The sequence below is a fragment of the Physeter macrocephalus genome, chromosome 17 (assembly GCF_002837175.3).
Source record: "Physeter macrocephalus isolate SW-GA chromosome 17, ASM283717v5, whole genome shotgun sequence".
Lineage (NCBI taxonomy): Eukaryota > Metazoa > Chordata > Mammalia > Artiodactyla > Physeteridae > Physeter > Physeter macrocephalus.
In genome coordinates this window covers 37,333,425-37,345,751 of record NC_041230.1, presented here as the reverse complement: position 1 = coordinate 37,345,751, position 12,327 = coordinate 37,333,425, and the positions used below count along the sequence as shown (strand labels likewise).

The 12,327-nt window shown below is 55.7% G+C and overlaps 3 protein-coding genes across 12 annotated transcripts in view; 2 read left to right on the top strand and 1 right to left on the bottom strand.

The window, feature by feature from the left end:
* SLC9A5 (solute carrier family 9 member A5) overlaps positions 1-5,065 on the bottom strand; it is a 26,339-nt gene extending 21,274 nt beyond the window's left edge. For 9 of the 10 annotated variants that reach the window (XM_028477626.2, XM_007125892.4, XM_028477624.2 and 6 more), the window contains exons 1-2: positions 3,562-3,775; positions 444-746 (exon numbers count right to left, since the gene is read on the bottom strand). In XM_028477626.2, the coding sequence (XP_028333427.1) occupies positions 444-746; positions 3,562-3,754 (496 nt within the window). In that variant the 5' untranslated portion in view covers positions 3,755-3,775. Of the gene's footprint in view, positions 1-443; positions 747-3,561; positions 3,776-4,508 lie in introns of those variants that run through there. The other variant, XM_028477625.2, reaches the window with a different exon arrangement.
* Positions 5,066-5,301: 236 nt separating this feature from the next.
* Positions 5,302-5,807, top strand: LOC129391461 (FH1/FH2 domain-containing protein 1-like). The gene has a single exon (XM_055079271.1). It carries the CDS (start codon positions 5,390-5,392, stop codon positions 5,645-5,647), a length of 258 nt encoding a protein of 85 aa, XP_054935246.1. The 5' UTR covers positions 5,302-5,389; the 3' UTR covers positions 5,648-5,807.
* A 4,241-nt stretch (positions 5,808-10,048) lies between these two features.
* Positions 10,049-12,327, top strand: part of PHAF1 (phagophore assembly factor 1) — a 15,062-nt gene continuing 12,783 nt past the window's right edge. The window contains exon 1 of the mRNA XM_055078915.1: positions 10,049-10,082. Within this exon, the coding sequence (XP_054934890.1) occupies positions 10,049-10,082 (34 nt within the window). The remainder of the gene's footprint in view (positions 10,083-12,327) is intronic.

Here is a 12,327-nt window from a genome sequence, read left to right as displayed (position 1 = left end):
CAGTGAGAGGCCCGCGTACCGCAAAAAAAAAATAATAATAATAATAATAATAATAAAAACAGAAAACCACTCTGATGTGACCTGGGCAGAGCCCTCACAGGAAAGGTGAGCTGTGCCTCAGGGGAGCCAGGCTGGCAAGTGGCAGTATGGTATCAGGGCAGAAGGCGGCAGAGTCCCAGCCTTGGCAGCCCACACACAGCTGGGAGCCAGGCCCCTACTCAGCTGTCATCTGCAGAAGCCCAGACTCATCTGGCAGGGACCTAAATGAAGGCTGAAGGCCCATCTGGAGCATTGCCTCACACTCCAGTTGAGAGGGACCTAAGATGGAGCTCTCAGGGCATGGCTCTCATCAACACAGGATCTTCAGAGCTGGAGGAGAAGGGAGTTGGGTGATGAGTCTGGCATAGCCTCGCGCTACCAGTCCGGGTGTTAAGGTCACTCACCCACAAGTCCAGCCTGCTGCAGGCCCCAGAGGGCAGCACCTGTCGTGAAGGCATTCCAGAGTGTGCCCACCACAGCGTAGGTGAGGATGGCGCCCAGGTTGTCAAAGAATAGCCGGCTAGGCATGAAATAGCCCGAGTCCAGCACGATAGGAGGCAACAGGAAGAGGAAGAAGGTGCCCGGCTCCAGCTGGTATTCAGCTTTCTTGGCCACAGCCAAGACAATGCCCCCCAGCACCAGTCCCAGCAAAATCAGCAGGCAGCTCTCAGGGACCAGAGACGTCACCTTCCGAGACAAGTGAAACACTACAATGCAAGAAGAGGGCAGGAGGTATCAGCTTATGGGATGTGCGCGCGCACACACACACGCTCACACACACACACACACACACACACACACACACACACACACAGTGGCCTATAACCTCCCAGTCTTAGAAGTTTATTCAAGGTCGGGACCCCTGACACTGGGACCAAGGAAGAAGAAAAATTCAGGACTGCTAGAATCTCTAGCCTCCAGGGCTTCAAATCCCCCACTGCAGCCAAAATTGTCTGTTTCTTGGTGCTTCTGTCATGGTAACCTAGACCTTTGCTTACTTTTTCCACTTCTGGAAATGCCCCCTCCTCTCTACTCTCATCCTCGAAGGACCTCACCTTTCTCTGATCTCCCTTATCCATTGCCATTATTTGAATCTCAGCAAATACTAGGCATATTTTTATGCATAACACAGCTGTAAAAATCAGGACCTTTGGAGTCAGGCTGCCTGGGTTTAAAGCCTAGCTCTTCCATTTACTAGTTCTGTGACCTTGGAGCAAATAACTTCATCTCTTTGACTTTCAGTTTTCTCATCAGTAAAATGGGGATAAAAACAGTAATGATCTCATAGGATTGTTGTGAGGTTTAAGTAAGACAGTCTACTCAAAAGCACTTAGCCCAGTGGTTTACAGTAAGCACTCTATAAGTGTTACCTATTATTATATTATTGTGCCCTGCCTCTTGAGCTAGACCATAATGCATATCATACCTCCTAGGAGCACTGTAGACCTCCTAGCCCAATGTGCTTTTCATTATGTAGGCTCACTAAGGACTCAGTAGTTTAAAAAGCATTAAGTTTAGCAGTCAGAGATCCAGTTCTTCTTCTGGCTCCATCCCTTCCTAATTTTGTGATCTCAGGCAAATTAATTTACCTGAATTTCAATTTCTTCTCCTGTAATATGGGAAAAAATACCCCTCACACAGGGTGAGGATAAAATGATATAGTGTGAATTTTCCTAGCAGAATGTCAGACACATAATAGGATCTCAACAAATGTTAATTCAGTATGACTCTGGGAGAAAATATTAACAGACCTGTCCCTAGGAAAGAAGAGGAGGTTTTCTAGCACTATTGCCTCTACTGTCTTTGCCTCCTAATATAAACTGTTTGGGCTTTCCCTTGGGACCTGAGACCAGATGAGCACCTCTCCCCAGACAATCCCTAGAGTGGTGGGTAGTGAGGGAAGCCTCTGTGTTACGCTGTGTGAGACCCAGTGCCAAGACAGTGCCCTTTGGGAGCTGTACCCAGAGAGCCTAGGACAGTGCCTGGCACATGGTGGGATCTACATAAATATTTGGTGAATAAAAGGGGAAAAAAATCTCCTAGTAATGAAGCTGGGGGAAGGTATCTCTAAACATTCTACCCATCTCCCCTGCCCCCAGTCCCAAGGATTTTGTTTTGTTTTGTTTGCTGAGAAAAAGGCTCTCTTCTACCTCCATAGGAGATGTCATCCAAGCTAGAAAAAGCTCTATGATTTATGGGGGAAACTACAGTCATTGCTGTAAACCCTAAATAAGACAGGAACTCTCCAACTGGCAGACTTCTCAGCAAACCCAATTCTTGGCTCCCAAATCTGAGGCTCCTCCCACCTGCTCTCATTGCTGCCAGGCCCTAAGGTGAGCTCAGCCATAGCTCTTCCCACACTCATCCCTACCTTTGGTCCCCCTTTCCTCTCCTTCAGGGACTTTATTCCATCCTTATCTCCAGAGCATGTATTAATCCCAGCAAAAACCCTTCACAAAAGCCTGTTCTCTGACAGCACTAGGCTCCCTGAGGGCATTTCAAGCCCCATTTTTCATTATTAATGGGCTGCCACAGCAGAGTGGAGAGTTCTTCTGTTCCTGCCCAGCCCCCACCCCCAGTTGTGTCCCTGGGGGCAGAAGGGGGCAAATCCTAGACTGTGTGATTCCTACATGAAGACTGTATTGGTGAGACTGGAGTACAGGCTGTGCCTGCAATAGATGGGGAGTGAGTAGCAACGGCTCAGCTATAATTAGTCACCCCCACAGCAGAGCCTGCACAACAGGGAGAGGGAGGAGGGTCTGTGGTGGGAGGAGGGACCACTGGCTGCTCAGAAGTGGGGAGGAAGGGGCAGAGGCAAGGAAAAGCAGCTCTATTCAGGGAAATGAGTCTGAAGCACAATCTTTATTGTGCAGACTGAAGGAGACTGGATGTATGAAAGCATCTAGTGCAGGCAGTACAGAGTAAAGCCCCAATAAATGGAAGTTTCTTATATCCTGAGGTGGGAAGAAGGTAGACCTGAATGGGGGGGGGGCACAGCTGGGCACAAGAAGGGGGCACCTTTAGGGGAGCAGAGGGGGGACAGAGGAAAAGTGGCAGTTTAGTATCCCAAGAGAATGGACACTTGGCGGTGGCCTCCAGGGAAGGCTGCTTCCTCAGGACCAGGATGCCTGGGTTTGCAGGAGAACACAATCCCTTCAATGTCCCCACACGTCTTCACTGCTGACAGAAGCTTTTAGGAGGCTGGGGATTGGTGGAGGAGAGCCCAGACAAAAGAGCTTACTTCAAGGAGAAGAGAGGAAAGGGCAAAGGAGTCTAGGGATGGGGCTGCAGAGAGCTGGGGCAGCCCTTTGAGAAGGCAAATCCTCAGGGCTCCCACTCGAGGAGAAGGGGAGGAGGGAGATCCACAAGAGGAGGCGCAGAAACGATGTGAGAGCCTGGATTTGTGGAATAGGAAGCTAGGTCGGGGCACTCTGCAAGAAGCCGGCCGGGATCTGGGGACTAGGGGTTGGGGGCGGGTCCAATGACGGCCGCCGGCCCTGGCGCACGCACACACGCACTCACCGATTTTAGCCAGGCTGGCTACCAGGATCCAGAGGGCTACCAGGTAGGGCGCCTCCACCTCGTGCCACTGCCAGCGGAAGAGCGCCAACCCTGGGGGAGGCTCACCCGGCGACCCCGGCTCCTGGGTGGGCTCTTCGGTTGCTCCCGCCCCCGCCAGGGGCAGCCCGAGCAGCGGCAGTGCGGCGCGCAGCATCCTGCCGCCTGCCTAGCAGCCCTCCCGGCACCACACGGCCGCCGGCCCCGCGTCGCCGCCGCCGCCGCCTACCGGTCGCCCCCGCGTCACAGGCACGTGGGGCCCGCTCCCCCCAATCCCGGCTCCGATACCCCAAAGCCAGGTCCGGACTCCGAGACCCTGCCCCGGGCGTCCGTAATGCGGACGCCTGCCCCTCCGCTCTAAACCAGTCCCGACTCTGGAAATTCCCCAGTGCAGCCCTTCCCCAAGTCCTGCAACCTACTCCTTCAAGCCCGCTCCCCCAAACTCTCCCAAAACCTCCCCCGACCCGGATTCAGAGCTGTGAGCGGCCACAGCCCTCCAGGGGCACCTCTGCATTCCACCGGCCGGTGGCGACGGTGGCGACGGCCAGCCGCTGGAGTGGCCAGGGTCTGCCGGGGGGCGGGGTCCAGGCGGGAGGAGCGCGGCCCCGCCACCGAGAGTGCTGCCAGCGGCCAGCAGCCGGCCCCCGATACCGAGGCCGCGGGCTCCGGCGCTGCCCGGTGCAGACTGAAGGGGCCCCCTTCGGGTCCCCGCCCAGACCAGAGCTGCGCACGCGCACTGGGCCCTTTTTAGAAAGCCGTGAGGGACAACTGTCCCCATCGTCCCCAGAAATCCCAAGGCCCAGATTGGGCCCAGCTCATTACAGGCTGAATAGGAGGCTGTTCCTCTTCATTTACCAAACCGAGGGACAGCCGGCCTCCCTTTCCCTTAAACTACAGTGAACGCTTCTCACCTTTTCCATAAGACAATGAAGGAAACGTATCTTCTTCCCTAAACTATGGAAACCCCAGTCTATCGATTCCCTTCAAACTAAGAGGGATCCACCACCCAACCTCTTCCCCAAACCTGAGGGGGCATTCGGCTTATCTCGCCCCAAACTGAAAAGGACCGTTTCCACTTTTCATTCAAGCTGAAGGGCAACCCATCCCCGTTCTTCCCCAAAATTGAGGGTAAAGTTCTACCTCGCCGCCAAACTGAGTCATCCCATCCTTTTCCCAGAATTAGGGGCACCCGTCCCTCTTTTTCCTCCAACTAAAGGTAAATGATCCCACCTCTTCCTTCGAATTGAGTGTAATCTATTTTCACTTCTTGCTCTAAACTGAAAGGGACCCATCTACCTGCTTTCTCCAAATGAGGGAAGCCCATCCACTTCATCCCTCAGCTGAAGGAATCAGGACCTTCTCGCCCCTAAACTGAGGGGGACCTGGCGGGCCACGATCCGAAGAAACTTCCACCCCACCTTGCCCTAAAGAGAGCGCAGCCTCACCGCCCCCAAGCCCAAAGAAAGCCTCCCCGTGCTCCGCGCGCTCTCGAAGTGGGTGAGGGGCGCGCGAGCTCGGGTTTTCCCCCAGACTAGCCAGTGAACTAACAGGACCACGATCACGCCCTCTGAGTGGCTGGCTGCAGCCTCCGCCACAGGCAGCGGTTGCCCACCCCTAGCCTCCGGAGACTACTATTGGCTCCACCCCCTTCCTCCGCCCCGCCTCCGCCTGGCTCCGCCCCGCTTCCTCGGCGTCCGGCCCGGTCCCGCCCAGACTGCTAGCTAGTTGAGGAGACGCCGCGGCGCGGCCGGGACCCGCCCGGAGGCGCACTGAGCGAGCCACTGGCGGAGCCATGGCCGGCGAGGAAGACCGCGGGGACGGGGAGCCGGTATCAGTGGTGACCGTGCGGGTGCAGTACCTAGAGGACACAGACCCTTTCGCATGTGCCAACTTCCCGGAGCCGCGCCGGGCCCCCACCTGCAGCCTGGACGGGGCGCTGCCCCTGGGCGCGCAGATACCCGCGCTGCACCACCTGCTGGGGGCGCCGCTCAAGGTGAGGGGAGCCGGAGAAAGGTTGGGGGCGACCGAGGGTTCAGGGTCAGCGCCATGAAAGCCTTTGGGAGCCCCTCGAGGAGAGGCTGGAGCGGGTGCGCTCCTCCGGGAAAGTTTTGGGCTGGGGACCCAAGGTACCCGTTGCCCGGCTTGTGGGGAACGCCTCTCAAGTTGAGGGAAGCTGAAGAAGGGAGAATGGGAGCTTGTACTCTGCGGCACCCAGGCTGGCCCTCGAAATGAGGCCCACCTGGGGAGGCGCTCGGGGTCCGCTCGCTGCCAATCTGCCTGGTTAACTGCTCTGGATAGGGTGGCATGGGTGTTTGGGCGGTAGCGGACTTCGGAGACGGAGCTGGGGATAGACCAGGTTTCACCTGCTTCAGGTCAGGTGGGGGCGGGACCACGAGGAGGGCGGACCCGGGGCGGGCCACTGGAGGTGTCTGGAGGCTGGATTGGGTCCAGCCGGACGGAGTGTTGTCCCTGCCTGGTGAGGCCCGTTTGGGGAGTGCCGGTGGGGAAGAGTCTTCACGGGCTGAGGGGAGTTCCCGGGAAGCGGCCTGGCCCGGGACACCCCGAGCGCGGGAGGCTGCACTGGTGGAAGAGCCCTTTGAGTCACCGCCCCCACCGTCTCGTACAGCTGCCGCCGCCGGCCGGGAAGCTGGAAGGGAGGGAGCGGGCCGGGCTAATTTTAAACCGCCGGCCTGCCCTCGTTTGCCTGCACCCCAGAACCGACTCGTGCACAGTGCCGGGAGAGGCCCTTTTCCAGATGGCCCGCCCTACCTCCCCTCCTGCTCGCTTCGCTCAGCCCCCCGCAGGCAGCCTTTTCCGGCGCACTCGCAGGCACCCGGTTTCCGGGCCAGAACTCTGGGAGGCACACAATCACCTCCCGGGGTGCCCCGCCAGCCAGTCAGCACCAAGTGGTGAGGAAGAGAAGAGAGAGTTGGTGGAGGTGCCCTCCCCTGATCCCAGGCTCAGCTGAGCGCCGAGTTGCGCAAACTTGCCCCCCGGGCCTGGGGTCTCCCCTGGAATGTGCCCCAGGCGCTAGGCCCCCAGCTTACATTCCTAGCGCTGCGGGCCTGCCCCGCCTCCGAGCGCGGGCGGGAGAAGTGCTGAGACTATTGGCCTGGGTAGTGGCGCGTGTCTGAGCAGAGCCCAGACTTCAAGGACAAGGATTGAAGATAGCAGCACATTGCCCTCTCCAGAGTTTTGATGCGACCCTTCCTTGTCCTGCCCTGTTCAAAGGGGCAAACTGAAGTGGACCTAAAAGAAGCACCTCCAGCCAGAGGCCACCTCCCATTCACAATGGGCTCTGGGGAGAGAGGGGTGCTGAACTGAGGCCAGGTTCCTGCCTCCAAGCTTCTGGAACTCCTAGTACTGAAATAAGCCTGGAGCACTACAGAGAACATAGTATTCCTCCCACCCCCGACTCGGGGACAGAACTTAGCCCTAACACCCCTCTTCCCAATTAGGGGCAAGTTTGGGAGGTCAGCTACAGGAATAAGGATCAAAATTACCCCTTGCATCTCCCCCTCATTTAGGGACCCATCACCACCACCCCTTCAACCAGGGCTCTGCCCTCTGTTCTCTGCTCCCTAGCTGAGAGCTACGATAATGCGTTAAGTACCCCCCATCTCGGTCCTTCCTGGTCTCCCCACTTTCAGGACTCCCACCTGGTGTGCCTGAGGACTGCCATATCCCCCACAGGCAGACTATGGGGGCCTGCACACTGGGTTGCCACTGTGCTTGGAGCCAGGACTCCCTGGGGCCGGCAGCTCTGCCAGGAATGGTCAGATGCACTGTGATGTGCTCATCCCAAATATAAACTGTGACCACAGCCCCAGAATAGAAGGCCAGAGGAAGAAGGGCTGAGAATAGGGCAGGGGCAGGGACATCAGAGAGCTGAGGGAGGGGGAGCAGGGCTCCTCCTTGTAGGAAATGTCAACAGCTGGTCCCTCCCCTAGTCCTATAAGGGGGTGGCCCAGGGGCACAGACATGACTCAGGCCTGCTCCACAGCCCTCTAGAGGGGAGAGGTGGCCCAGAAACCCAGGCATCCCCATCCCAGGCTGTAGAGCAAAATAAGAGGGAGGGGTTCTGCGCTCACTGTTTCATCCTCTGCACAGTTATCCAGCAGGAGAACAGTTCACAGGCAAATGACCTCTGGCCTCCCACTCTGGCCACTGACGCCCATCATCCCCCCATACTCTGCCCCTTCCCTGGGAATGAATATACAGAGGCCCAGCCCACTTTCCCTCTGTGTCCCCACCCGCACACACCCCATTGGGCTGTGGCTTGCCTGTAGAGTTCCCCTGGGGGCTTCCTTTTTAAATGTTTCAGAGCTCTCAGGTCTGAAAAGCCCTTGCTCATTTCCTCCCAGTCTAGGAGGAAGCTCCTGGCCACAGCCTCTGACTCATCTCCTGGCCCTGGGGGTGGGATAGGGGGTGTCCTGGCAGTGACTTGGGTCATGTGTGGTGTCCCCAGGGGAACTCAGGAATATCTGTCTCCCCTCTGTGCCAGAGCCCAGGGACCTGCCCCTGCCCCAGGGGAGAACCTGGCCCTCTGGCCCTGCCTCATTTTTTTACCCAGAGCTGCCCGGTCCCACCCTCCCTGCTACCCTGTCCCACTCTCCATGCTACCCTTTGCCCTTCTGGGCCTGCCTCACGAGCCCCTCCATGATATCCAAAGGCCCTGCCACCTCTGGGATAGCACAGACTCCTTTCTCCCTGGGCTCTGACCCTGATGCAAAGGCCAGATGAGCCCCCTATTCCTAGCAGCAGAGATAGCCCTAGAAATCTGTTCATTACCAGCAACTTTGTTTCCCCAACTGCTGCTAAACATTAGAGTGGAACAGGGGTGGTACTTGTTTCCTGACCTTGCCCATCCCTACTCCAGCCTCAGTTTATCCCTCAGGAGCAGTTGTGACAAAGGGGCTAAAGTGTGAACCTGACCTTCTGGGACAGGGACCAACTGGAGGGGTCCCAGAAGATTCTTAAGGGTTAGATGGGGTGCTCTGGTGATGAACTGAGCCCTTTCCTTTTTTGTTGTGGAGGTCCCTTTGGGAGACTATAGAAGATTGTGATGTGGGCATGAGTCATGGTCTCCTCCCATCTTTCCCTGGGGCCAGCATGTCCAATCTGTTCATTCTGGGTTGCAGCCTGGTAAGGGACCCGAAATTAGTCCTGGCAGAAGTACGCACTGTTACCCCAATGTGTATGATGTGTGTGTGTTCATTTGTGTTCCCTTGCTGGAACTAAGAGGACCAGTTTGGGGTATTTGCACAGTTCAGAAAGCTGAGGGGCCCCGTCTCCAGCCCTCACTCCACCTCCCCTGCAGGGTTCCCTGGAGCACTTCCAAAGTTCATTGGCCCAGGATCTAGGTCAGTTAGCCCTGGTTCCATTCAGCCTGGGGCAAATTCACATAATTTCTGAGCCTTGGTTTCCTTACCTGTAAAAGGATTATCAGGAGAATCAAAGGAACCAGGCAGCACAGTGTGTGACACGGGAGGCATAACAAATGTGGGCTTCCCTCCTCAAGACCCATTCATGTCGTCTCATTCAGGAAGCCAAGGTCCAGTTGGAGACCCAAGATAAAAGGGAAGGAGGGTCATCAGAACACAGGGTCTTACATTTTTAGGAAAGGAGAAGAAAAAGGTAGTTAACAAATTATTTCCTAAAACAAGAGTCCTTCAGCATGTAGTTCTGCACTTTTCTCCATCTTCCTTGCCCCTGGCATTCTCACTCGATTATACTGTTATGAAAAATATTGGGTAGTAGGCAACATGGTGTCCTAAGCTTGTAAAACCGTATGTAACAAGTTGGTTTGGGCTGCCAGAAAAGCCTAGCCCAAGGAATCAAGAGAAAAGTGGGCTGGGGCAATATAGGGGTAGGAGATTAAGAGGTACAAGCTACTATATATAAAATAAATAAGCTACAAGGATATATTGTACAGCACAAGGAATATAGCCAATATTTTATAACAGTTTTTCTTTTTTTTTTTTTTTTTTTTGCGGTATGCGGGCCTCTCACTGTTGTGGCCTCTCCCGTTGCGGAGCACAGGCTCCGGACGCGCAGGCTCAGCGGCCATGGCTCACGGGCCCAGCCGCTCCAGCATAATTTTTTTTTTTTGGGGGGGGCCATGCTGCGCAGCTTGTGGGATCCTAGTTCCCTGACGACCAGGGATAGAACTCGGGCTCAGGCGGTGAAAGCGCGGAGTCCTAACCGCTGGACTTCCAGGGAATTCCTAAGTATAATCTTTAAAAATTGTGGATCACTATGTTGTACGCCCGAAACTTATACAATATTGTAAATCAACTATACCTCAATAAATATAAACAAATAAATAAATAGAGAAAAGTGGGCTGGAGGCTGAAGCGAGGGGCTGAGCCTGGGAAGAATAAGGGAGAGACTCCACCCCAAGACAAACATCAGAGAAGTGTGGAAGGCAAGAGCCAGGAGGGAGTCCAACATGTGGGCCTACACTGACCCTGTGCTGACTCCAAGTACTGTCCTCAGGGACTAGGGTTTGGGCTTACGCCAGCCTGGCCCAGCCCCAGGGTGTGAGAAACAAGGCCCAGAGGTTTGACGCTCAGAGGGTGACCCCAGGATGGATCTAGAGACTGTCATACAGAGTGAAGTAAGTCAGAAAGAGAAAAACAAATATCGTATATTAACGCATACATGTGGAACCTAGAAAAATGCTACAGATGAACCAGTTTGCAGGGCAGAAATAGAGACACAGATGTAGAGAACAAACGTATGGACACCAAGGGGGGATAGTGGCAGGGGTTGGTGGTGGTGGTGGTGGTGGTGGTGGTGGTATGAATTGGGCGATTGGGATTGACATATATACACTAATATGTATAAAATAGATAACTAATACGAACCTGCTGTATAAAAAATAAATAAAATTTAAAAATTTAAAAAAAAAAAGAAGGGTGGCTCCAGGAAGGGGCCAGGGGTGTGAGGGACAAGCAACGCCCAGCTGGCAGGAAGTCTCCGCTCCTTGGAGCTTGCCTGACCCTGCTCCCCCCTCCATCTCCACCCGGGACAGACACTTAAGGGTGGGGGGCATTGTCCCAGAGGCTTTGGGCTGGCTGTTACCTCTGGACCTCCTCCCCAGAAATGGGGCCCTGGCAGGATAAGTGGCTAGGGAGCCACTGCTACCACCACAGAGGGAAAGGGGCTCATCTGAGGAGGCTGGGGGTGGTAGAGCATTCAGGACCCTGCCCCAAATGGTTGCAGGTATTCTGGAAGGCGAGGGCCATGCTCAGCTCACTTGGAATTAGAGCCTGCAAGTGTGCATGCAGGATGGGAAGAGAGCTTGCTGGACCTGAGCTTTCTGTGGGTGTGCTTCTCACCTGTGCGTGGCCAGTAGCACATATATACCCTGCCTGACTGTATTCTTGGGTGTGTAAGCCACTCCCAGGCAGAATCTGCTCACTCCTCCAGTGTTTACCTTTACAGCACCCCACCCCTCCCCTTTCTTAGCACCCGTGGCAGTTGTGCTTCTACATTTATTTGTGGCCTTTTTCTGAGTCAGACCTGCCTGCCTCCCCAGCGGGGTTGGAAGACAGGGAAGGCAGAGGCAGTATCTTGTTCCCTGCTATGTCCTCAGCACCTAAAACCAGCCTGGTTCGTGAATATTTGAATGAATGAGCTATTCTTTATGTGTGTGATTTGGGGGGGTCTCTGAGGGCGTTTGTAACTTTGGGGGAAATATGTTTCTCTAGGGTCCCAGAGTCCTCCAGTCCAAGGTAGAAGGAGATGTAGCTGTGCCTGGCTGGGGGTGGGGGTGGGGGGTTGGCTGGTGAGTCACCATGTGGGAAGAGGAATCAGGAGGAATGTGGGGCTACCCTCAGCTGAGCTGGCCCTGGACAAAGGACCCCAGTCCTGGGGCCTTGCTGCCCCATCTCAGGGCCCATTCCCAGTAGGCCCTGGAGAGGATGACTCTGCTCCCAGTGAGGGGAGAGAGGCCAGGCCTGCCCAAGGGAGGGCAGGCAGCCAAGCAGGAAGTGGGACAGAAAACAGGCTGGAGTGTTTGTCCTATGTCCCACGTCCCACGCAGGAGCCTGGGGGGTGGGAAGGAGTGGGAGGTGTGGGTGTCACCAAAGGGCCTTACAGGCTGAACTCAGGCTCTCAGGCATGAGCAGGGGTACTAAGCAGAGGAGGGGTAGGGGCAGGAGCTGGACTCTCTTAACCCCAGGGGACCAAGGGCAGCTGGAAGTCCTTGGGCTGGGTCAAGAGCAGGGCAGGGCTGACAGAACATCAGGACAAATGTTGGGGTTGACTTTCCCAGTAAGGTGGAGACCAGAAGACATTCTGCCTCTCCAGAGGTGGGCTTTCCCTGGGCCTCTCAAGAAGCACCACCACTCAAGTCAAGGGAACTTTGCTGAGCCGTGCACACTGGCACTGTGCTACATGGTGGAGGCATCAAGGAGTGGCACGGTGCTGCCCTCAGACTCTCCAGAGTCACCTCACTAGGCTTCTCTACAGGCACTTCTCAAGGGGCCAAGAGTCATCCTGGTGGTGGTGGTGGTGATGGTGGGGAGCCAGCTCGGGGGTGGGAGACATGGGCAGCAGACTCATGGGCGGAGCACCTGACTTCTTGTTACAGTGCAAGTTCCAGGGACCCACTGCAGGCTGACTGAGTCAGACCCTAAAAACTGGTGTTTAATAGGCCTCTTGGACGTCTCTGAGGTCCAGCTAGGACCATGGTGACTGTAGCCCACTTGGGGCAGGGCAAAG